At 41.2% G+C, this 24,874-nt stretch overlaps 3 protein-coding genes across 3 annotated transcripts; 2 read left to right on the top strand and 1 right to left on the bottom strand.

Annotated features, from left to right (window-relative positions):
* The first annotated feature begins 4,651 nt into the window (after positions 1–4,651).
* Positions 4,652–11,543, top strand: LOC308120602 (max-interacting protein 1-like). The gene is made up of 6 exons (XM_080481298.1): positions 4,652–5,063; positions 6,225–6,327; positions 6,512–6,541; positions 7,896–8,010; positions 10,707–10,878; positions 10,971–11,543. Exons 1-6 carry the CDS (start codon positions 4,835–4,837, stop codon positions 11,132–11,134), a joined length of 813 nt encoding a protein of 270 aa, XP_080337424.1. The 5' UTR covers positions 4,652–4,834; the 3' UTR covers positions 11,135–11,543.
* A 920-nt stretch (positions 11,544–12,463) lies between these two features.
* On the bottom strand, positions 12,464–16,920 carry smndc1 (survival motor neuron domain containing 1). The gene is made up of 6 exons (XM_080481299.1): positions 16,782–16,920; positions 16,344–16,463; positions 15,758–15,906; positions 15,222–15,380; positions 14,032–14,185; positions 12,464–13,935 (listed from the first exon to the last, which is right to left on the bottom strand). Exons 2-6 carry the CDS (start codon positions 16,461–16,463, stop codon positions 13,798–13,800), a joined length of 720 nt encoding a protein of 239 aa, XP_080337425.1. The 5' UTR covers positions 16,782–16,920; the 3' UTR covers positions 12,464–13,797.
* Positions 16,921–19,690: 2,770 nt separating this feature from the next.
* LOC308120547 (alpha-2A adrenergic receptor-like) lies at positions 19,691–21,010 on the top strand (the record flags this gene model as incomplete). The annotated part of the gene is made up of 1 exon (XM_080481199.1): positions 19,691–21,010. One exon carries the CDS (start codon positions 19,691–19,693, stop codon positions 20,894–20,896), a length of 1,206 nt encoding a protein of 401 aa, XP_080337325.1. The 3' UTR covers positions 20,897–21,010.
* Between the last annotated feature and the right edge of the window lie 3,864 nt (positions 21,011–24,874).

The raw sequence follows: 24,874 nt of genomic DNA, 5'->3' as shown, positions 1-24,874 counted from the left end.
GAAGTGTTGTTTTCCTGCAGGTGGCCCCTCGCCCACAACTATTATTCAATGTGAACGTTCTCCTGAGACGTGCCAGCAGACAGAACGCTGGCTGTAAAAATGAAATCGGTTAAAGATTGAATGCACCGCTTGCATTTCGAGGCTATTTACCCATATTTTTAATGGGGTTTGATCACGGGGCTTCACAGGACACAAACTTCTTGATGTTTGCGAATACACACACGTTTGGACCGATTACATGATAGTTGATTTCTCGTCTCTCTCTCTCTCTTTTTTTTTTTTTTTGTTGCACAAGTTCATTGTTGAATGTACACTGACAGCTACACAAACTGTTTAAAACCTTTAAAACACACATACCAGTGGTGTGATAGTGGATGAAGAATGTCAAGACTATACAATATTTATCCTTATAAGAAGTACGATTTGTATGTATTCATAATTATAGTTATACAACTTGTAATAATATATGTTACTTTATATTACAAGTATTATACTATAGTGTTCGACGGTTACTTATATGGGTTATTAATCTCGACATATTTACACACTAACTCTTAAACTAAACATACTGTGATTTGGAAAACAGTAATAAGTCATTTCACATTTATTTTGGCGATTTTCTCGTGGTTGTTGCTTTACTGTAATGGTGACAAGGAGTTGACTGGCTGACGGCGAGCGCTCACGGCAAAGTACCCTGCACAATGTGTACGACAGACTTCTGTAGAATTGGGAGGAAATCCCTCATTTGCATGTTGACAATGAAAGAGTCAGACTGAGGAAGAAAGGTGACTGAGATGGATGTTTTGATGAAGTATAAAGGCAATATACCGGAGGCCGCTTTTCCTCTCGCTCGCTGAGTTTTATATAAACCAGTGGTTTTTAAAGTGCGAGCAGGTGGTCGCCTTGTCCCAGCATGGTTTTTGCCTTTTTAATTCCAGAGAAGAAATCACTTTCAAAATATTTTTTATTAAAAGACGCAGTGAAACAAAATTTATTGTAAGAGTAATGGAGATGAACAGATTTTATTTTAGTGCAAGCGCAGTATAACAGTAGTGACGGTTAGAGACTATATATAAGAATTTAGAGATATCTCAAATTAAACATCTAATTATCACAAGAACAGTTTTAGCTTTTTCTTGCCTATGAATCCCAGCAACCATTTACTGAATTATAATAAAATGTGAAAGACAAGTTTTATTTTTTATTTTTGGTAGATTGATCGAGTGCAGTGTGAATCCGGGGGGGGGGGCTCCATTGTCCCACTGTTTGAAAATCCCTGATAGAAAAAGCATAAGAGTAACATATATGTACATCCCAGGCAATAATGTGAATACGTTGTTTGAACCCAAAGGGAGTGAAACTTTTGCCTTTGTAGATAGTTTTGTTTGCGTGTGGTTCTTTTGTTACCTTAAACCAAATGTTAAACATAGAGATGTGACAGTACAATCTGAAAACTTTTCTTTTCTTTTTCTACAAACTTTAATTAATATCCCTATTTACCAAACATGAACTGTGCTAATTGTTTACAAATTGTATTACTTGTGTAACTTGTGTACGTAGTGCTTGTATTTTTACTATTGTTTACATTGCTATGTGTTAGGTTGGGTTTTTTTTTTTATTCTCCCCCATGGTCCTTTACATTGCAGTCACCTTGCCTGAGAATCAGTACTTTGAAGCAGTTTTTCTCCTGATGTAATAAAAACTAGGATGTATTTCCAGAACCTGTTTTGCTGCTTTTGGTCATTAGAAGGAAGATGTTTGATGTATCTTTTTTTTTTTTTTTTTTTGTTTTTTTGCCATGAGCAAGTTTTGGTTGTTGGATACTATTGCTTTAATTCACAGGCTACATTTCCCCTCTGGTGTGTTATGAAACTGAAACTAATGACATCCATTTCTACCAGACAGAGTAACACTTCATGTATGGAATAAAGCCTTAACGAAAACTACTCATGTGGCCTCTGGTTTCTAGAAATGCGGCGTCCTACCCCCCCCAAAAAAAAAACAAAGCGCCCCGTTCAGTGATAACTGACCGTGTGAAGCTGTATAATCAGTCTTCAGCCATGATATGAATGGCTGTTGTCATGGTAATCCACTAAAGAGGGGGCTGTGGAGACAAAGAGGGGATTTCGTGTCTCCAACAGGTGTTGATGTTGGGGGAGTGATAGAATCTGTACCTACACCACCCCCAACGCGCACACCTTTTCTGTGGGCAGCCATATGGAGAGGAAGACAAAGGAAGAACTCCTTGCATTAAAATGGACGTTAAAATAGTCAAATTAGTTCAAAAAGGTGACAGTTACTACCCTGAAGTAACACGCAAGTCTTTAGTTTGCACAAAAAATAGTCATTGGGAGGATAAAAGGAGCAATCACACCTTAACTCAACCTGTTCCTGATTGCTTTCGCAGCTATCTAAACAGTGCAGGCGGCGTCGAGCCCATCCGCACTCTGTACGTGGAGGATCTCTCACAACATGTGGGAAGACAAAGCTCAGCACATCCTGACTGGTACTAAAGAGAGGAAGGAGCAGGTGACACACGTCTGGCGGGCCGGAGTGTCCTGCTGCGACCTCGGGGGCAAAGTTCAGTTCATTGTTTCATAACAACAGGAGACCACTGCTGCACAATGCTCCGCCTGAGACCAGCACGTGCAAAGGTGATAGATGGATAGATAGATAGATAGATAGATAGATAGATAGATAGATAGATAGATAGATAGATAGATAGATAGATAGATAGATAGATAGATAGATAGATAGATAGGCAGGCCACATTGTCTTGTAAATGCACATTCATACACACTCGCAGCGCCGTGTGACTTTGCCTCCTCTGTGACAGCCGAGCCACTGGTGTAATCCTCAGGCTTTTCAGATTACTCCAGTTGGGGTCACATTCTACACCAACCGACAGCGGGTCAGCTTTCCACACAGTCGCTATCAGTGTGCAGCAAGCACAGTGAAGTCAGTCAGTCAGTCAGTCAGTCAGTCTGCACATGACCGAGCCTCACGGCACAGTTGAGTCTAATTTGACTGATGTGCTGTTAGTTTGCACCCCACTGAATCCTCACAGCACACGGTTTTCCACAATGGGGAAAGCTAAAACACAGAACACTCGTACATTAGAGTAAACTTTAATATACAAGTCTCTGCCTCTTGCATGACGGCTGCCTGTGTGTCAGGCCTCACCAGGCGGCTGAAATAGACTCCATGGGAGGGTGTACTCTCTCACAGGCGTCCGTTACAGGCCTGGCCACATCTGCAGCGGGCCAGCCATCTGCACCCATTGTCTCAGAGGCACAACGCAGCCCTGCATGCATGGCTGGCCTCGTAAAGACAGTCCCTTTCCCCTCTGTTCTCCCCCCCGTCCCTCACAAGAGTGTGTGTGTGTGTGTGTGTGTGTGTGTGTGTGTGTGTGTGTGTGTGTGTGTGTGTGTGTGTGTGTGTGTGTGTGTGTGTGTGTGTGTGTGTCTCTCAAAAGAGACAGTAGAAATGGACCATCAAGCAAGAGGAAGATTACATTTCAAGTTTTGTTTTTTATAAAACTGGAGGTTATTAAAAGGATTTCAATATTTATTTATTTTTTACGATTGTGGAAATCATGAAGTTCACTTAACCAAAACACCCCCATAGGAATGGTGTGTGCCCACTCCAAAATCCAGCACAATTTCACAAGTTCACTAATGTGACTTTATATGATTTTAGAGCAGGAACAACACACCCAGAGGGTTTGGGATTACAATAATAAGATGGAATTTGGGGAAAACAATGGCATTATCACATGCAAATAACAATAAACAGCACATGAAAGCATATGGCTCAATCGGATTTGCACCCATGGGATCCCCATAAACACCCCTGAAATTGGGCCAGGAAAGTGTCAACAAATCACCAAAAATCATCATGTGACGGATAAATTATGATGGACAGCATTTCTTTTTTCACATCACATCTCACCCTGATACTATATTGGCTGTTTTTGTGACAATGGTCTGATGAGAATATCGGAAGGATGATGAAAAGGTGTCCCAATGTAAAGAGATGTTAATTACAGTCCATAAATGAAAGCGTGGGAATAATGTGGCCTTCAAACATTAAAGTATTACCATGGAGGAGCCCTTAGCAACACAAAAGCTCAGGTGATTACATATTTATAACTCAGGCCAACCCTGGCAGCTGTCCCTGCTATCCAGGTTGAACTATTGATTAGACCGCTTTCAGTCTGCAGCCATGTGATATTTATGCTTTTTGTGCGTGTGTGTCACTTTTAATGTCTGTATACGCATATTTAGAGATAACACATGGAAACAAATGAAATTTATCACAATTATGTGGATGTCAAATTAAATAAACGAGCTCTGAGATATCTATATATATCTATATCTATATATCATTTATAAATGTCACCAGACAAAAGTGTGTTTTTGTTATTTGTTGTATGTAGATATAGATATAGATATAGATATAGATATAGATATAGATATAGATATAGATATGTCGTTTATGAATGTCACCATACAAAAGTGTGTTATTTGTTAATGCTTCAGCAGTATTGATAATGAGGTTTTATTATGTCAGGATTGACAATGAATCCAATGTGCATGCGTTAGTGGGAGGGATTATCCACCAAGTAGGGCAAGTGGCTGAGGCTAAGGACTGCAATTCCATCCAGCCCAGTTCATTTCAGTCATCCGCTCAGTGCACAGACGGGACAAGGGGAGAAATTTCAGCGCTGCGTATTTGCCAAAGCCCCAATCTAAAGCAACTAAATACAGGAGGGGGAAAAGAGAGACAGAGAGCAAACAAACGCTTAAAGTTAAAAAAAAAAAGAAAAAAAAAAATGGTCAAGTACATGCGGCAGCACAGCGAGCTGAAACCCGAAGAGGTCCTGTCGGAGTCTGATGCATCCATGGACCAGCAGGATTTCGGAGAGATGTCCGACTACTCTCTCAGCGACGTTTTATACTCCAAATGTTCCGCAATGGACCAAATCGGCACTTTCATGAAGAACGTGCAAGTGCTGCTCGACGCGGCCAATTACATTGAGAATATCGAGAAGAACCACGGAAGTAAGTAACGCTGGGGCAGGAGGGGATGCGGACGCGTAATGCGCCGAGCAGACAACAATAGAGGCGACAAAAGACGCGCAGCGGACAGATGAACCGGCCCGACACAAGCCAGCCAGGCTTCACCTGCTCCTGGAAGAACCCCCCCCAAAAAATGTATACATAGATGTATCACAAACTAAACTGTACTCTGCAGAACACTTGCAAAAATATTCACATTTAGGAAGAAGTCGAAAATAGCTTTAATCCTTAGGCCAGGAAGCAGATGCATGGCCAGAGACGGATTTTAATGCCTGCAGCTATTTGCTCCCAATAAAACTGTTCCTTTGGCAGACATTGCGACAGCTCAGGCTAGAGATATACACGAAATAATCACTGTTTGAATACGGTTTAACGTGTGCACATTTTCAGCTTCATACATGTACACGTTTGTGACTTATTTAGACTCCCAGTTTGTGTTTAATACTACTAAGTAGTTATCCTATAAAAAAAAAAAAGATCGCACACTTTTAAAAGATACACTATCTTCGAAAGCCCTTTTCTAATCCAGACTGAATCAAGATTTTAAACCATCGTTAGATTGTGGTTTTCCGGGCAGCTGTAGCTTCCTTATATGTGTTGTTCACATGGTTTCCACATGGAACAAATCGCCGAGTTCTCATTGGTCGGCACACATGTTCCCAACGCTCGTGTCACGGCCGTCAGCCAATCAGCTGCGGGCTTGAGTCTGACGTCTTATGTTACTGGGAGGAAGTGTTCATGGGAAATGTAGGCTTCGTCCCTAAAAGATGAAGCAGTGCAGAAATGGGAACGTTAGTTTGGATAAAATAGTTACTCGGAAAACACTCACGGGCTTGATTCCATTAAATCTGACCTATGATTACTAAGACTAGTTTTTTTGTAGGCACCTGAAATACGTGATTGCACCCAAAAAATGTCAATCACAGATGTAAATGCGAACATTCATTATCATGTATTCCCTAAGGGCTGTGTGCATATTAAACTTAATTGTTGTGTAAATCCATCAGCCACAAATAAAGACGCAATTCAGGCCAAACTAGGTCACATGCATCAGACAAATCCTATCAGTGATTTATTTATTTTGCTTGCACTACACTAAAAACCGCACTATGTATCTAATCTTTATCTCCTTTTCATCATCAGAATGTGAACATGGCTATGCCTCATCATACCCTGCAACTCAGATTGCACATCAACAGAAACAGCGCAAATTCAAGAACAGGAAACTGGACAATATTCACAATAGGTAGGTCGGTGACTTCTAACAAAATGTTAAATCTTCTACAATGCAATCGTTAATCATTAAAATACTGCAGCATTAAATGTCAACAAATGTCAACTAGATTTGGTTTGTACGGATTGTATAATAGATTGCATTTGCATTGCTGAGACGTGCAACAGATTTGTTTACATATTTATCATTTCAACAGATCGGCGCACAATGAACTGGAAAAGAATAGGTGAGTGAAAGGCCTCTGAAGAGGTCGTCTGTGTGCATGTTTAAAACAGACAGCACTGAAAGGCAGCGACAACACCCAGGAAGAAGAGGTGAAGACAGTGAAATGTTGTGGTTCGGGCCATCATATTAGATTTCCACCTCAAGCTTAACTTCAGTGACAAATTCTCAAGGGCTTGACAGCGAGGACATGCAAGAAGCATGCAGATGAGCAAATAAAACAGGATCTCTAATCTCTTAAGTGCTGTAGCAAATAGGATGTGAAATGAGTTGAACTGAAGTACCTGGTGAAACAAAACCGGTTCAAGCAGACAGAAAAAAAAAACCCTGCTGTTTGCATGATGGTTGTATGCCAGAGATTTTGGAAATCCCACTGAAATGAGACGTACAGACCTTAAAATCAGCTTTCAATCGTGTGACTGCTTAACAAGGGCAATTTGTATTAGACAAATAAATAAATAAAACAAAAAAGGGAAAACTGGAATTTAGAGACGCTTGCATTTACAGGGAAGCAGTGTGCATTTGCAAGGCAAATAAAAGAGAGGTGTAATGCAGCCTCAGTAGCAGCTCAGATCCTGGAGGACACGCAGACAATTTCCCCAGTCAGCAAACGGGAACCGTCTGTTTCCAGACAACAGGGCTCCTTCCTGAGAGATTCTCAGTCTCAAATCTAACTGCAGCTTGCGTATGTTGCTCCAGGATGAGGCCGCCTCTGCTTTAAGCAGGAAATAAATGTCAGAACACATTCATCCCAAAATTAAACATTCAGCCATGTGTGCAGGAATCTTTCTTTCGGTGTTGACGGATGAGAGAAGGGGCAATCTGTAAGAGCAAGACTCATTCTGGACCGTCTTCTTCTAACAAAATGGTAGCCATTACAGACAGAAAAGATGACATCATGACTTGACCTACATTTTACGCCGCTATTTGAAGAGATAGTGAGTGTCCTCTGCCAGTTTCTGCATTCATACAGACTGCAGGCCTGGAGGCTTCGCTGATTCAGAAACAGAATATCTGGCTGACCTCAGCGGCTTTTAAAAATGGGCCACACAGATCCATATGTAGTAAAGGAGTTGCATGGCAGAGGTAATGAGCAAAACGGATACCTCGACAGTCACGTGGTTCATTACACACAAACTGACGAATGGTGTCCTGAACAGGCTCAATGAAGTCATTAATTCACTTTTGCAAACCAAATCCAATTAGATTAGGAGGTCATATCATTCTCTGCGAGGATCAGTGTAGTGGAAACAGGCTCATTTATTTATTTATTTTTAAATTGTGGTATAACGCACACTAGTCCACGCACGCTGTTTTCAAAGATAATTCGAGCTCTGTGATTCTGTCTCCTCCCACAGGCGAGCACATCTCCGCCTCTGTTTGGAGAGGTTGAAGTCTCTCATCCCTCTGGGACCAGACTGCAGTCGGCACACCACACTGGGACTGCTCAACAAGGCCAAAGCACATATCAAGGTGTGGTAGCCGAGCTCAGTAGTATTGTACTCTCGAGGGGAAGAGAGCTGATGTCAGCCCATCTCGAGTACTTTCACATCCGTGTGCGTTGTGCTGGCTGCGCATGCGCCTGTGGTTTGAACACCGGAGATTTTGGGAAGCGACAGTAACAATTTAATCATTATGCCATTTTACAATGAGACTGTTGTTTATGGCACACGTCTCGACTTGTCGGAATATAACGATCGCGGGGAATGTAACATCATGCTCTAGTGTCCCAGTTTGCAACAACTTCAAACTTATTTTAGCTGGAAAATAAGCTGTTCTGAAAAATGTCTTATTGTTTTCACCGGGCCGCACAATGAATCACAGGTCTACGACTCTGGCTGCACAACATGCTCAATGCACCTTCTTCAGCAGCTTGCAGTTAACAGCTGGCAATGTGGCCGAGGCAGAACACTATCTCCTTGCACTTCAGCACATTTCTTCTCAATGATTTGACCTGCAGCCCATACTCTTGTTGGAGCATTGTTACATTAAGCTCCGGGGTCAGGAGGGATCCATTTATGAATTATTTTACTTCGGAATGTGACTTTCTAATGGATACACGTTGAATAACTCATTGATTGTTATAATGATCCAAAATAAACGTGACAAGACAGTCAACTTAGGAGCAAGATGAATATTGCTCTGCCCCAGTGTGAATCCAGAGCAAAGACTAGATTTGGACACGTCTAAACAGAAACAGAAGACACTTTCTGAACGTTAAAATGGGAAACAGCTCATTGGTTTTATTTTTTAAGGCTTCTGCTTTTGTATGTTGGTGAGACTCCATGTGTCCACCAGCATTTGGCTTCACCGTGATGTTTCGGCAAATCAAAGATCAGAGAGGGATCCACAGCCCTTCTCACTGGAAATCTGGAGGGAAAGATTTGGGAGTACGGGCCAACACCATGCAGGCCTTACAGGCCATTGGACGGACTCAAGTATAAAAGTCCTCCAGCACTTTGACCCAGATCTTTAAAAACCATGGTTGCCGCTAACTGTTTTCTTTCCCATTGATCGAATCTCCATGAAGCTTCCAGCATGGCTTTCCTTTGCAGGACTTTGAGCCCGAGTGTGTCTTTGATTAACGTCTTTAACTCTGTTGGATAGAGTGAGAACAGTACACCGACCACTGCTTTTTAAAAGCACCAGATCAGCCCTGTTTATTAACTCTGCTGGGCTGCATGGATTGCTCAGTGCACATGAACTACATGCGCCTGAAAGGCACAAAGGACATATAAAACCAGCCAAGTTGCTAGAAACCTGCGGATCAATTTTCTTTTCTTTTTTTTTAACATATTTGATTTGTTGTAGCCCTTCTGTTCAGGGTCTCGCAGTGGGCAGTATGCACAGGGACAAATGAAGGCTGCAGTATGAAAGCAGCCCTGGCAACAGCCTGTGGGAGTTTATCACTTAGGGGGATGATGGGTAAAGTACTTCTGATGTCAGCTGTTGACTTTGTATTTTTTTTGTCAGAAGTCTATGAAATGTGTCTTATTAATGCTGCTCTGTTGTATCTATAGTAGAGTAAAAGATTGGAGCGAGCATGAGGTTCTTGGCTGTAGGGAGGTAAAAAAAAAAAAGAAAAAAATGGTATAAGTATCTAGTAAATTGTGGGGTGGGGGAGGCTCTTGACTTACTTTTGATTCTAACTCATTTCGGTTTGTCTTAATGTAAAGCTCGCCGTTTTTAAATCCATCAAATACTGCAGATGTCACCTAATGTCAACCTGTGAGATCTTATCATGTTGAGAAGAACTGATTTGGAGATACTCCTACTCCAGCAGCAAACAGGAGTTGAATGCTAGAGTAACTTCTTATCATGGCAGTCTTGAAGCGAAGTCACTTCCCAGGTTTTCACTCTTGAGTGAAATGGGCCCACCTTGACTTCAGTATTCCTAATTGAACTAATACAAAGCCAACTGTATTATGAAACACTCGTTAAGTCGAGATATCCAAAATCCGTATTCACAGCGCAAACGTCACCTCCGTCTGTTGGCGTTGATATATGCAGACGTGAACGCGCCACCGCAGCCGCCCGCGTTGTTTTTCCCTCAGCAGTAAATCTTGCCCGACAACTGTTTGTGTGCGTGTCAGCGGGATTTATTACTGTGTAGATTCAGATGCATGTAAACACTTTTCTAAATTTATGTGACACTCGGGTGTGACAGCCGGCTCTGAAGTAGTCGGGACTTTGGTTTGCTTCGCTCAGATGGCGTTCGGCGAGCAGTTTCATGCGTCTTTTTTTTTTTTTTTTATGTGATAGAAGCAATAATGGGATGAAAATGAATACTAAAGGTCAATGTTCAACGGAAATAAGATAAGATGTAATAATTCCACTTATGCTACAAATCTGAATATCCCACCTCGAGTTATTCCGCAAGAACTTGACCAGTAAGCTTTCGTCCTTGTTGGTTGAATCATTCATGAGAGGGCAGATCACATTTGACAGCAGCTACAACTACATATTCAATCACATCACTGCATACATGAGAAGCCCCCCCCCCCCTTCCCCTCCTGTCATGCATAGAGTAAACTAACAACGTGGAACACTGGTGATTTAATGCAAAAGGCTTCATGTTACCGTCATAAACCACATCCACACATTGTCTTGTTCAGAAGGTTTTTTTTTTTGTTTTTTTTTTAAACAGTCATGCGTGTCTCTTTTCTCAGAAACTTGAAGAGACGGACCGGAGGAGTCAGCACCAGCTGGAGAACCTCGAGAGGGAACAGCGGCACCTACAGAGGCAGCTGGCTCAGCTGCAGTCTCACGGCGAGTGGGAGAGGGTTCGCACCGACAGCCTGGGCTCTCGCATGGACTCGGATCGCTCGGAGTCGGACAGAGGTCGGTGTCCGCGCCGCAGCCTTTAGTCGTATATTAGCCCTGTAAACCTGATCCCGGAGATTCACCGGTTGTCTTGTCCTGTTCCCCCGCAGAGGAAATTGAAGTGGATGTGGAAAGCACCGAGTTCTCCCATGGAGAAATGGACAGTGTAAGCACCAGTGGTGCAAGCGACCTGGACGACCACAGCAGCCGGCAGAGCACCGCCAGTGACGAGGGCTACTCCACCTGCAGTCTAAAACTGGCCTTCTCTGCTTAAAGCACCAGCCTATATTTATACTTCAGCTGCAGTCTTTCAAGGCTTTCACCCTTTCAAAGTACCAGCCTACAGGTCAAATCTCCCGTACAGTTTAGACTAAATGTCTTCAGAAAGAAAAAAAAAACAAGCATCAGTCCCACCTTTCCCTGACAAAGACAAACCCAAGAACCAGCCTTATGTTGAACTCGCTCTGAAGGTTTAGAATCGTCTCTGAATGGGCTCCTCTCAACACAAAACACTTCCCTCGTCTAAATCAATAGCTTGAAAGTCCCTTTACTACTTACCAACTTGAATCAATCACACCTGCACACAATACTGATCCTCTCTAGAGCATCCATGGCGACACTAGTGTCGAAAACACTGAAAGCGAAACGCTTTCCTTTAATCAAGTTGATCCTCTGAAACCAGCAAAACACAAAAAAAAAAAAAAAAAAAACCCAGACAAAAAAAAACAACAAAAAAAACACACCAGCTATAGAGGCTCACCTTTGGAAACGTTTGCTCCATCTGCCTTGTAAAACATTGTCCCTTTTTCTTTGGATAGATATGTCCAGACAGCACTTCTGGCAAGGGCTACAATGTCTGCATTCCAAACCGTTGATCACACTCTTAGAAAACCTGCTTTAAGACCCACGACTATCATCAAACCATGTGGCGTCTCTCTCTCTCTCTCTCTCTCTCTCTCTCTCTCTCTCTCTCTCGTTAAATACAAACCGGTGGTGTAATCCACTCTTATTATTTATTTTGCATATTATAGTATTTATTTTTGGTATATTTAATTGTACTGTAGCTAGGTCATGCTTGAATGGTAACGATCCTCCTGTTAATTTTAATTTTTTTTTTGTTTATTTACATTTATCAAGTTTACTCAGTGGAAACTCTCCACCAAGGCGTCGCTTTGGGGTTTTTAATGCATTTCTCAGCGGTGCGTCGTTGAAGACAACGCTCTCACACTGTGTTGCAACTTCAATTCATTTAGGCTGGAATAAGCTATCTCGCACTTGTCCAAGCACAAAGCTCAAGCAATAAACACATCTAGTTTCTTTTTTTTTTTCCTCTACGCTTTTTTTAACGTCGGCCGGGTTTCAAGCACATTATTCTGTCCGTCCGACTCAAAAGTTACAGATTAGTTCTCCACTCTGCTCCGGTAGTTGAACCAGCGACTAATAATCAGCAGTAAAACATGATTGTAATTGATTTCAAATGCTATGGTGCATGTGTATTGAATGTAGCCTTTCTAATCATGTTGTAATGTGCTTTGGATTGACAAGTCCTTTAAAAAAAAAAAAGTCTGTAGCATGAACAGAAACACTACAGAAGACTAATTTTGGTTTGTATATCAGGTGTTTAATACTGTATTTTTTTTTTTTTTTTTGTATCGTAGCAGAAAGTGTACAAGTCGAAACCCTTGAAATTTGGAGACCTTTCATTCACTGGTGTTTCCGTGTGTTTCCAGCTCAGAATTGCACTGCTGACCTGTTTGAATCCAAGAAACCAAATAAGACATTTTCAATAAGATAATTTATTTGCATCCTTCCGGTCCCAGTCCTAAGTAGATCACCACCAAATTGTGTCTTAAATGGGTATATGAGTCTTGCACAACGTTCCTTGTTACAGGTCTTTTATCCCTCTCCTGCCCAAAAGTGTTTGGGGGAAAAGCTATAAAATGCACTATGAAAAAAAGACTTTTGTTAAGAAAGTATGTTGAAGCACACCCCAGAATGTTTCTTCTTGTGCTCAAATCAGCCATCCAAGGTGACTTTACTGCAAAACATGTGCTGCTGGTCCCCTGCTAATACTTTGTTACAATTCCTGATAACTATTCCTGAAATGTTAATAAAACTCTAAACACTGAATTCTGTTGTCTTCTTTCGGTACAATCAAGTCTCGACTACCACTTCATCCGACAGAACATAAATATTACCGACAGGGAAACGATGTACATCTAGTGTCCTGAACATCTGCAAACGAATACATATAGAACGGTGACGAGAAAAATAAAAGCTTGAGCACATGTATTTGGTTGCTCATGAGGCATTCACAAATAAAAATACATTACTGCCCCCTACAGGGCCTGAGAGCAACAATGTAAATAGGTCAGAATGACAAAGTGAGGTGGAAGCCAATCTTTAAAAACTGAAAACAATGTTTATTTCTTGGCTATGAATATTTACAGAAATAAGAGTTAAATTCTGCCATATGAATGAACACAGACATCAGTGTCCACACTTCCTTGAAGTGTGTCATTCTTTAAAATACATCTTCGTATGGACACGCCAAATCTACTAGGGGTGGGAGGGGGGGGGGGGCAGGTTTATACAGATTTCAAATGATATTTGGCCTCAGTTTAATCTGGGAACAAACAGCAAATTCTACCACTTTATGAAATCACCATGATTCGTTCTTATATAACAGGTGATTGTGTTCCAGTGCAGGGAAAAAAAAAATAAAAAATCCTTATATGTGGATCTTTTTTTTTTTTTTTTATGTTGTTGTACCTGCTGCATATATAACAAAACTACAACAAGATTTCAAGCACTGCTGTGCAAGCAATTACTTTCAAAGCGTTCTTTACTTGAGAAAAATTAAATTCTGTATAAACACAACAAAGAGCACCGATACGACTAGTATACAGTGAGTTACTATGTACAGAGTGTGGGAAGTCATTGTGGCATTAGATGTCTGACGTTGTATTTGGACGTGTCGTTGTACTGTGTCATAGGTTTGTCAGCAATGCCGCATGTTCCCACTCCCACCTTCCCGTTTACGCTCTCTGGGGATGCAAATATGCTCCTCTTCACCTAAAAAGAGCAAAACCGTCACGATTAATTCGACATGTACATTTCACAGGATCACGATGGCGCGTTTGATTCTTTCTGAAAAACAGGAAAGCTTACCTGTCCTTTTTTGTTCTTTGAGTAAGCTTTGTTGTTAAACTGTTGCCATTTTGACTTCTGCTCTTCCCTCTCTTGCTCCAACTCCTTCATCCTCGCTACTTTCTTCTGGGCCTTCTTCTTCTTATACTCTCGCTGCTCAGCTATTTGCTCTTTCCTGAGGAATCAAACAGGGAAACCTTCAATCCTGATCCATTGAGCACAAACATCCAAAAAACGAAACTCAACATATATCACAGTCATATACATGAAACAATGTAACCTAATTCACCCGGGCTGTCAGTATTGTGGGATGTGATTTTAAAAGAGAGGACCGGTTGGGGTGTCAATTATAGTTACAGCCAATGCGGGTCTTAACGAGTGAACTACTGTATTATTGGTGCTCCAGAGTATATGAATGTTTTTCCTCCCTGCCAAGTGCATTTTCACACTGTGATAGATTCTTTTTTGTCCTCGTGAACATTTGATTTGAACTCCACAAACACAAACTCATCATCCAAATGGGCCAAAACATACACCAGAAAAATTAAGACTAAAACAAACACAACAATAAATAGTTATAAATACTACATGACTCACTTTTAAACCTCACCTATTTTGGGAAAATATTTAAAATACTAACTGATGAAGCCAGAAACTTTCTTTCTTTTTAAAAAATATATCTGATTCAAGTTCCACGTGTGATGGAATTTCAACACATTTCAGGTCATAAAGAGACTGTAGCTCAAAATCCTGAATGTTGCCATCACAAACTTGGACATCTGTCATGTTTTATTTAAATAAACACCCCTACAGGAGTCCATTCAGATAATGTTTGCTATTTATATATATATATTTTAAAAAGAGTGAGAGACCACTGCTGATCGTTTTGTGAGCTGTAACTTGACTAAAAAAGATGAACGTTAAGTGTTGACTGAGTAATCTATTTGTTCACCTCTGGAACAGTTTTTTTTTTTTTATAACAAAAAATATGATGTAGAAAATGCCTTAAGATCAAATTATTGGTATCTGCTTCAATAAAGACCAATGGTACTGATGCACCTTACAAGTTAGTTCTGTTTTAGCCAAACTTGAGAATGCAAGTGGGACGGCTAATATGGGATTTCACAGTAAATCTTTTTTATCTTCCCTTTTTGAAAGTACATGTAAAGTACAGGTAGACATCGAGAGTTGCAGAAAGCCGGTGTACGTACTTTGATTTCCGTTTGGCGCTTCCATCATCGAGAAGATGCCCCTCCTCGATCTCCTTGAGCTTCTGAAGAGGGATCACTTCAGCATTCCCATATCCGCTGAAGGTGACGGCTGCTGTGCCGTTTTCTCGGTCTATCTCCTCAATTTCAGCCTCATACACCCTGTCAAGAAATCACGTCTGTAAGCAGGTGAGTATGAGCCAGAGACCCAAGCTCCATTTAAAATTTTCAGCCAGTTTTATAAAGCTACACAATGCTGTTAACAATCTATTAGTAAAATTAGTTACACGATCTAAAATATTAATGAATTTACTCCGACTTTCACGGAAGCATGAAATTAAAAACAAGTTGTAAATATAGGCATGTGGGAAAAGCAACAAATCTGTAGGGGATCATTTCCATTTGATTCGCCCTACATTCCCGTGTCCAACATGCAAGGAAAAGTTATTTAACTACCACAAACTTGCTAGTGAAGTGCGGCACTATTTATTAATGAGGCCTGCATGCAGTCACACGTAAGAGAGGGTGGTGACACTCACTGTCCATCCTGACTCCACAGAGCAAGACACCTGTCTCCTACGCTCCAGCCAACTTTCTGGGGTACCGGCTCTACGCCACTGGTGGTGGTGGTGGAGGCACTCTCAGCGGGCTGAGAGCTCAGAAGATCTTTTGTCAAATCGATGACTTCCTGCAAAAGAAACACAATCAAAAAACCTATTATTTATGGTGACATTAGGTGATAGTAACCTTAACCCTGAGACCTTGGTGGGCTATTTTAAAATGACATGTTAGGATGTTTTGAATCTAAAAAAGAATGTTGAAAAATGAAGATAAAGATTCAACAAACCAGTCTACATTATTATAAATCTTAATGTCTTTGCCGATTTATAACTTATTCAGGCAGAATACAAGGTTAACCAAAAAACTTATACAAAAGTAGTCTAGATTTGACATGTCCAACAAAACAAATCAACAAGTGTTGTTTATATTCCATTTACACGCATTAAATATTTGTAGAGTAGTATAAATTAGGGTTCAGGAATAAAAGGCACAATCTATAATTTGACTTCCACCGAAAAATGACATAATGTCAGCGTTATGACGATGCTCCAAGCGGACACCAACCTGCAAGTCTTTCTGTAGCTTAAGAAGGTCTTCATTGTCTTGGTCGGTAGATAAAGCGACTTCCACCTGCTGCAGTTGAGCTTTGTAGCTGTTTAACTGTTTCATCAAATCCTCCGACATCTGAAATCAACAGGACCATCACAAGTCAACACGGCTAACCACGTTAGCATACGGTGAAACATTGGAGAAGAAGCCGTCTATCTTTCACAATCACCCGCACAGATGATAGAAAAAACAGCCTGCGTCAAATAACCAACTATTTAAATGTAGATTGAACTAAATGTGACACATGTTGGAAACAACGGACACAATGTTCACGCTAGCAGGAAGCTAACATTAGCATCGCTCGGCCGTATCGTCGACGGAGATTCAACAAACGGCGGCGAACGCTCGCCAAGGTGAAGTTGTCCAAAACTGTAGGCTAGTGTACAAGCTCACCTCAGTATAAATATTGTTCCTCGATCAATACTGTAGGCATTCAAGTCTCAATGGGTTATTTTTATTCCCAAAATGAAGCTCCGTTGCGCTCTTGTTTCTGTTGTTCCAGACGGAAGCTCGATGGAGGAAATCTCGCGATAACAAGTGAGAGCGGTCAAATGACGGCTCGGCGGCGCCCCTCGCGGCCAACTGCATCACCTACAGCCTGCGGTGTGATACCAAGCTGTGATCATTAACTGCATTAAGGACTCAGATCATTTAGGTAACATGCAAACCGGTGGAAGTGCCCCTATTACATGCAGGAACCCAGTTACTTCTTGTGCAGCCGTTTTATTTCATTCTTGTGCCTGCCTCTTTCGATTTAATATAATTTTTTGGTGTGCAACTAGTCTAGCACCTTTCGGACCATGGACACCAAAAGCACTCTAAACCTGCTGAACGTTCGGAAATAAATCGCAAAGACTTTTGACGTGGATTCAGCTAACCGTTTCCGAATAAATCACAAAAACACTGTGGAAAATGTCCCATACAAAGCGGATGGGAGAGACACCTCATGCAGGAGATCAGAGGATTCAATTGAACTGTGATTTACGGTCCTCCAAACACGACTGAATCAAGTCTAATGCACTCCTATACTTGGTCTTGTGCAACAAGTGCATTGTAATGACTTGGTCTAGTCGGCAGTGAGAGGCAGTGACACAAAATTTCGTCTGGAATATTCTAGTTCAATGTTATTATCATGCTGCCAATGTACAACTCAAATTCCAGATAAGCTGAGGCTGAATAAACAACAAACAAACGCAGTTCTTGTGCATGAAAATTTTGACAGATCTTCTCTCCCGACGCCAAACAGCTTTTGTATGTTGTCACCTGACAGTGAAATTGAAGACAATGACAGTCAGAGGTATAGGTACTGCTCAATGCAGAGTGATATTGAAACCTAACTTTCAATCCTAAATGACAAGACTCACGCCATGTAGGAGTGGAGATGATAGGGTGCTTCTGAAAATTGAAATAGACATAGGGTGGATAACAAGCAGCATCCATCAATCATCTCTTACTATTCATCTGTTTCAGGTTAATTTGGCCCTGGAGCTGATCTCAACTGACTATGGGTGAAGGCAGGGTGCACCCTGAATATTGTCCATACCAGTCCAGTATAAAAGCCTTTTACTGACCCAGTATGACAGCAGAAACATCGATTCATATATACAGACATGGCGAGAGGTCAAGGTAAACCTTATTATCCCAGAGGGCAAAATTGTGGCACATTAAAGGTTCAATCAAAGTTAGATTCCTCAGTTTCCTAGAAAAGAGCACGTGGTGGTTCGTGGTCGGCATTGTTACAGAATGCATTGACATGGTGCTCAAAGGACAGTTTGTTGTGGATGGTGATGCCGAGATATTTATATTTTTGGTTCCTCCGCTGCTGCCTGGTTATTTAAGGTTACAGGAGTCAGAATAGCAACTTCCTAAAATCTACCCACATTTCTTACGTATATTTACAAATATAAATCCAACAGAAAGATGTTTCAGGCAGATATAAGGTATTGTTTGGTTAATATAGAAATACACACATCTTTATTGTTCCTAAGCTGATAACTAAATCACATGCCAATCACAGGATTTAAGAGTTCCAAAAATCTGTTTGTTTAATTTGCTCTGTGTGTAAAAGAAATGCTCTTTTGTTTAGATTTTGAGAGGAAGGGATTCTTGGAAACAGTATTTAAAAAAAAAAAAACTATTCTTGAATAACTCATGATGGAAGGTGGCTGGCATGCTGGTGACTATAAATAAGGCATAAAGTAAAAATAGGGTTCAAAAACAATATATAGCAATGGGAAACACTAGACTGCTTCAGAGGAAAATATGTTTCCAGTGTTGAGCCTCTTAGGTATCCTGTCACAGGCGTCACATTAGAGTATCCAACAATGTAACACGCACAGGGCTTATAAATAAACTGAACCTTGCACTTGTTTTCAATTCAAGGTTTCACAATAAAATGAAACCTGCTTCCCACAGTTTTTTCACTTTGACTTATTTTAGCTTGTCGTTGGAAAAAACAACAACAACATATTCCTCAATTGCAACCAGTGAACTGCTTTTTTCCTCTTGTGCTGTAATTTCATTTTCTCTGTCAATTTAGACGGGTTTTTTTTTCTTCAATCTTATAATATGTTATGCTTTTAAGATTTATCTGAACAATAAGTATCTGAAAAAAATACCAATAGTTCATGATATAAAAACTATGAAGCCACATAGAGTTTTCAGCTATTTTGCTGTAATTGAGCAAACAGCAGATATTGCTTCTATAACTCAACAATAATATCAATGTCATAATCAGCCAATGGTTTCAGTGAGGGGCGCGGCAGCAGATGTATTTTAAATCTCCAGCGGTAGACGAACCCGCCCATTCCTGTTCTCACTAGAGTGGAGCCAGCATCACAATTTCTCAGCGTCACATCAAGCCCATATAAAAGACGCACTCCTTCAGTAGCAACAGATGAAAAGACCTGCCTGAGCCAGCCTCGTCTGCAATATAAGCCCGTTTTATGAAATGTCTTCCAAGGGGATTTTATCTGCAAGATTTTACCCTCAAAGGTTGGTGGATGAACAATTGTTTTCCTGAAAGAAGTTATCTCTTTTTGATTCTCTCTGATGTATGAAATTGGGGATAAATCAAAGTTCCTTTTAAGTTTAGGTCTTACTTTTTGTCTTTTTAATATAAGGAGACATTTTCTTTGCTGGCCCCTGTTTCCTCACAGACAAAGAAGAACCGAACGAGAGACTATTATCCTCCGATGTTGCATTTCTGAACAGATGGATTTAAGACTGCTGGTAAACACAGCGTGCAAACCTTCTGACAGAGCACTGTTCAGACTGTAAGACCGACAGCGCAGCTCGTCCTGATGGGTTGTCTCAACCTCACCAGCGGAAACGAGACTTTACCCGGCAGGCACCCTTACACTGCGCAGACCTCTGTGCCTCTGACCGTCCTGGTGGGTATCCTCATCTTGCTGACTGTTTTTGGCAATGTCATGGTCGTAATTGCCGTAATCACATGCCGAGCCCTGAGAGCGCCTCAGAATTTGTTCCTCGTCTCCCTGGCATGTGCAGACATCTTGGTCGCCACCTTAGTAATGCCGTTCTCCTTAGCGAACGAACTTATGGGCTTTTGGTACTTCGGCAAAGTGTGGTGCGAGATCTACCTGGCTCTGGACGTGCTCTTCTGCACCTCGTCCATCGTTCACCTGTGCGCTATCAGCTTGGACAGATACTGGTCTGTCACTCAGGCGATCAAGTACAACCTGCGAAGGACCCCGCGGAGGATAAAAGGCACACTCTGCTTGGTGTGGGTGCTGGCCGCCATCATCTCGTTCCTGCCACTTATCACGATGAAAAAGGACGAGGGCAAAGAGGACCACCCCAAGTGTGAGATTAACGAGGAGAAGTGGTACATCATATTCTCCAGCACCGCCTCCTTTTTCGCCCCATGTGTCATTATGATCATGGTGTACGTCAGGATCTACCAGATCGCCAAGAAACGAACAAGAACTCCTCCAGGAGGAAGGCAAAGAGAAAGCGGCGGCTCTGAAGATATTAAGTTTGATATGGACGCTCAAGGGACCAAAGACAACGAGGAGAAAGAGGAGGACAACGGAGAGGACAACGGGCTCCACGTGGAGGATGATCCCTCCTCCTCAGACGAGAACGACAGCATCCTGTGCTCAGTGAAGAGGAAGAAAGACATGAGAACGGTCAAAGTGGCCCAGGTGAAACCCGGCGAAACCTCTCCGAAGGCGGAGGGCCAGTCCGCCGTGAGAGTGAGCAGGTGGAGAGGACGCCAGTACAGAGAGAGGCGCTTCACTTTTGTTCTGGCCGTTGTCATGGGCGTGTTTGTTCTCTGCTGGTTCCCCTTTTTCTTCACCTACACTCTCACGGCTGTGTGTGACGTCTGCTGCGTCCCAGAGACACTCTTCAAAATGTTCTTCTGGTTCGGTTACTGCAACAGCTCACTGAACCCGGTCATATACACTATATTCAATAACGACTTCAGGAAGTCCTTTAAAAAGATCCTTTGTAAAAGGGACAGAGGAGTGTTACATTTTTGGTGAGGTTACTGTGATTGTAAATATTGTAATAAAAGGGTCATTATGTAGCTGAAAAGAAGTATTTATTGAACATGTGCAAGAAGAAACTATGTGATGTAACTGTGAATAAATGTGATTGGTATTAATACTTTGCACGTACACCCTGGGAGACACATTTTCTATCCATCTGTGTTGGTTTCGTGACCGTATTTAAAGCAGTCAGTTAGTTACAAGATATATCGTCTGCGTCTTTCCCGTGCTTTAAAGTCTTCATCATTATAAATGACTCTATCTGGCAGAGAACTACTCCAATATAACTTGCAGAACTTGGGAACATTCTAATTGAATTGATGGTAATATAACACAGACATCAGGCTCAAATGACTCCTGTAAAACTCATCTTAGTTATGCAGCGTACTACGATACTATAAATCCACTGAAATATCAATAGTTAGTGAATAATCCGGGGCTGTAATTACATTATGACTGGAATTGTAGCAATGCGCTAACAGCAGTGATTATTTCGCAAAAAAGGAACTGGGACAAGGAAATCCAACCCTTTTTCTGTTTGTGATTCTCATTCAAATTGGACAGAATCTGAAAAACAGACAGTTGTGAAATCTTTACAGCTTTTGAGAAACTTTTTCTTCGAGCAGTAGAAAAAAAATAATAAAACATCTACTCTAGCCAACGGCACAAAAATAAATGGTCTTTAATCCACCATCAATCTGATTCTTTTATAACAAGCATGAGAATGAGACATTCATACAAAAAGACAATTAGGCTGTGGCACGCTAATATCTAACGTGGTTTATCATGAATTATGGCTCCTATCAGGATATTATTAAATCCTCCCCTGAAGTCAAACAGAAGTCGAGCAGCGACAGAAGGACGGGGTGGCTGCTGCAGATTACACCGAGGGGCCTGATATCCACACACGCTTATCAATTTCTTGTATTCCCACACACGGTCCGTTATCAGGATTCCTTGTTTCTTCTCCTTTTTTTAAACTCACTTTACAGCATTTCTTCGCAAATATAATTTCAGGCCATGACCGGTGCGTAAACCGGGAATAAAGCAAATTTCCCCATCCGTAATTGTTTTAACTGAGCAAACGTTTTCAAGAGCCACCTCTCATATGTACAGTAGAAAGGAGAGTGATTCCCAGGCTCTCTGGGACGCTGATGTTTTGAGATTCCTGCGGTACACATGTTTGGGTTCAACCATGTCTCAGAGTCTTAAAATACGACGTCTATTACTTACCACAAATGGCAAACCATAGACCTGACTATTGCTGATAAGGTTCCCACGGACAATCTGACAAGAGAAAAGGAGAAAAATCTTACTTGAGGCTTTGTGGTCACAAAATCTATTTTTGCAAGGCTGTGTGATCACGAAGGGGCTCTGTCAGGTTTTCGGATCGTTCCTACTATAACAGCACTTGCAAAGGCCGGACCAAAACTCTGTCAGAATTTCTGCTTGTGTAAATACTGAGCATTTATCAGCTAATATTTAGTATCATGAAATGCCTTAAAAAATGCTTCTACCTGGTCCTGAGTCACTGCACAAGAGTGTGTCGGGAGAATAAACTGCAGCGATTGCCGTTTGACTGCATCCTTTAATTATAATGACAATGTTCCTGGAGTCGTTTGCCATGCAAACAGCAGCTGGATGCATAAATTACACACTGACCATGAAAAGAGAAATTAAATGCCAAAATGCCTATTATAATACTTGCTCAAAAAGATTTATGAAACGGTGGATATCCTAAAGAAAAGAAAGGTTGAACTTGGCAACATCTTCCAATTGATTCTCTAAATGTTTCAACCCAAAATACTGACATATTGAATTAATTGATTAACCAAGTCTTTCTGGCTGTTTTAACACCTGAAATGTCTCAGCCGACGTCAGTGTGCATAATGGTTGGCCACAAACCTGTAAACGCTCGGTTTCACTGCCACTGGGATCTACGCATAAGTACACACAAGTCCTCTTTCATTGTCAACTAAGACAATGATTTATTCCCTCTCTGAAGGCCACAAAGCATCATGATTTATGGGTGTGATACCACAGCTTATAAAACGCTTCTTTATCAGCTGCGTCTGGCAGAAGTTCCCACAACTCTCCCGCAATGCTCCAGTCAGTGTTTTTATTTTATTTTACTCTCATCCCAAACTCCTACAACTCAATAAGAGCTGTTAAAGCTGCTAGCCGTGTATCTGAGAGTGGCTGCTTAAAGACCGACAGGAACAGACAGCATCCCAGACAAACAGAGTCAGACAGATGCAATGAGACTAGTCTAACAAGTTTAAATCATAGCTAGTGATGAATAGAGTGTTTTTAATTGAATGCCGGGCCATTCATTATGGACTGAGCACGATGAATCATGCACGCTGGAGCATACAATACTTCCTCCCTCTTGAATGGAAACGGATGCAGGATAATCAAATTTGAGTCTGATGGATGTGAGCAGAAGGAGGATCCGTTTTAATTCCGCTCCTAATCTCGGCTACATTTTTGACTCTCATGACTCACTACAGCAGCTGTGTTATTCTAATGTATTTCATGTAGAGTGGTGAAGTGTTGTGGTAAAGGCATGTGGCATTTGGTAAGATTTCAACAGCCACAGCGCACGGACCGTAATGGGATGGAGTCAATTTTTTAATTAATAGAAATTAGCTTTTTGGGGACTGAAAGTATCAAATTGAAGAGAAATATCCCAAAACCTAATGTGCTGCTTTGTATCACAACTTTATCACTCCCCATCAAATGACATTCGAAACGAGCCAATAACATGTGGAATGAGACCAAACATCCAGGTGGTCCGTCCTGGTTGTATAGGGCACCACTTGGACGGTGTAGTGGTTGGGGGGGGGGGTCAAAACCTAACCCAGCTCACAATGAACGAAGGCAAAGTACACTCCGAACACCCAGAGCAAACACAAAGAGACCAACAACCACTAATAGAAACAAAAAAATTGTCATAAGAGTTAAACGGAGGGTGTTTCACACAATGTGTCCCATGTAAACAAAATCATACAATGTGTTTTCTTTTGTAATGACACTCTTTTTACTTGTTTTTTTTTTTTTTTGATTTTATTGGAAAGTTTGGGCTACCTGTCTGCCTTGTGAGTTCAATTGTACGATCATATGACTCAGTTTACCTTTGAAGGGTGCTCCTGTGGTACAATGTTAAGTATTCTTGCTTTGTAGATTTTGTTTTCTGGTTTGTTTGACTGTATTTTGCGGATTTTTTTCCAGTAATTATACGGGGAAACAATGAGAACAGTTTATTTTCACCGATTTTTGTATATTTGTATATCATCAACATAGTAAAATTATCCATTGATTTAAAAAAACAACAACAAACAAACTATGTTTGACCGTCTTGCTCGTGTGTGAGATAGAAGAGAGAGAAGAGAGAATAAGTGCAAAATGTTTGCGAGTAATCCATCATGAAAAGCTCCCGAGAACCCCTTCATTTGTAAATCCATGTCCTTAAAAACACAAATGAAAACAGTCCAGATAAAAAAAAAAAACAACCACAATATTTATCAACATCTCGAGCAATCTTTTCACTCACTGGCTAATCCTCATTTCCGTGCTCTGACAAACCTGCTCCAGATCTATCTTTCTTCTTAATCCATCTTGTTCCATCTACACTAACGACTGTCTGCACAAGCACCAACCTGAAAAGTATATTGTTGTTGTACTTTATCAGCTATTTGTCAGATTGCCAACATCCATTGCACACCTCCACACAGATACAGCAAAGTTTACAGCGACATCTCGGTAAGCTCTAATAATGTATGCAAAGGCACCTGTTTGCAGTCACGAAGAGCAGCTTTCATGCGACAAACAAGAAAGCAAGACTGATTGTCACTATGGAATCATGACTCACAACAACTGGATGATTGAAGCAAAAACATGACATTATTACACCCTGTAAACAAGAGTGAAATTAGGATCTGAGGTTATTACAATGCAAACGCTGCTCGACCG

The sequence above is a fragment of the Lipophrys pholis genome (assembly GCF_963383615.2).
Source record: "Lipophrys pholis genome assembly, chromosome: 15".
NCBI lineage: Eukaryota > Metazoa > Chordata > Actinopteri > Blenniiformes > Blenniidae > Lipophrys > Lipophrys pholis.
The sequence above is the reverse complement of the archived record's forward strand: the minus strand, read 5'-3'. Positions and strand labels throughout refer to the sequence as shown.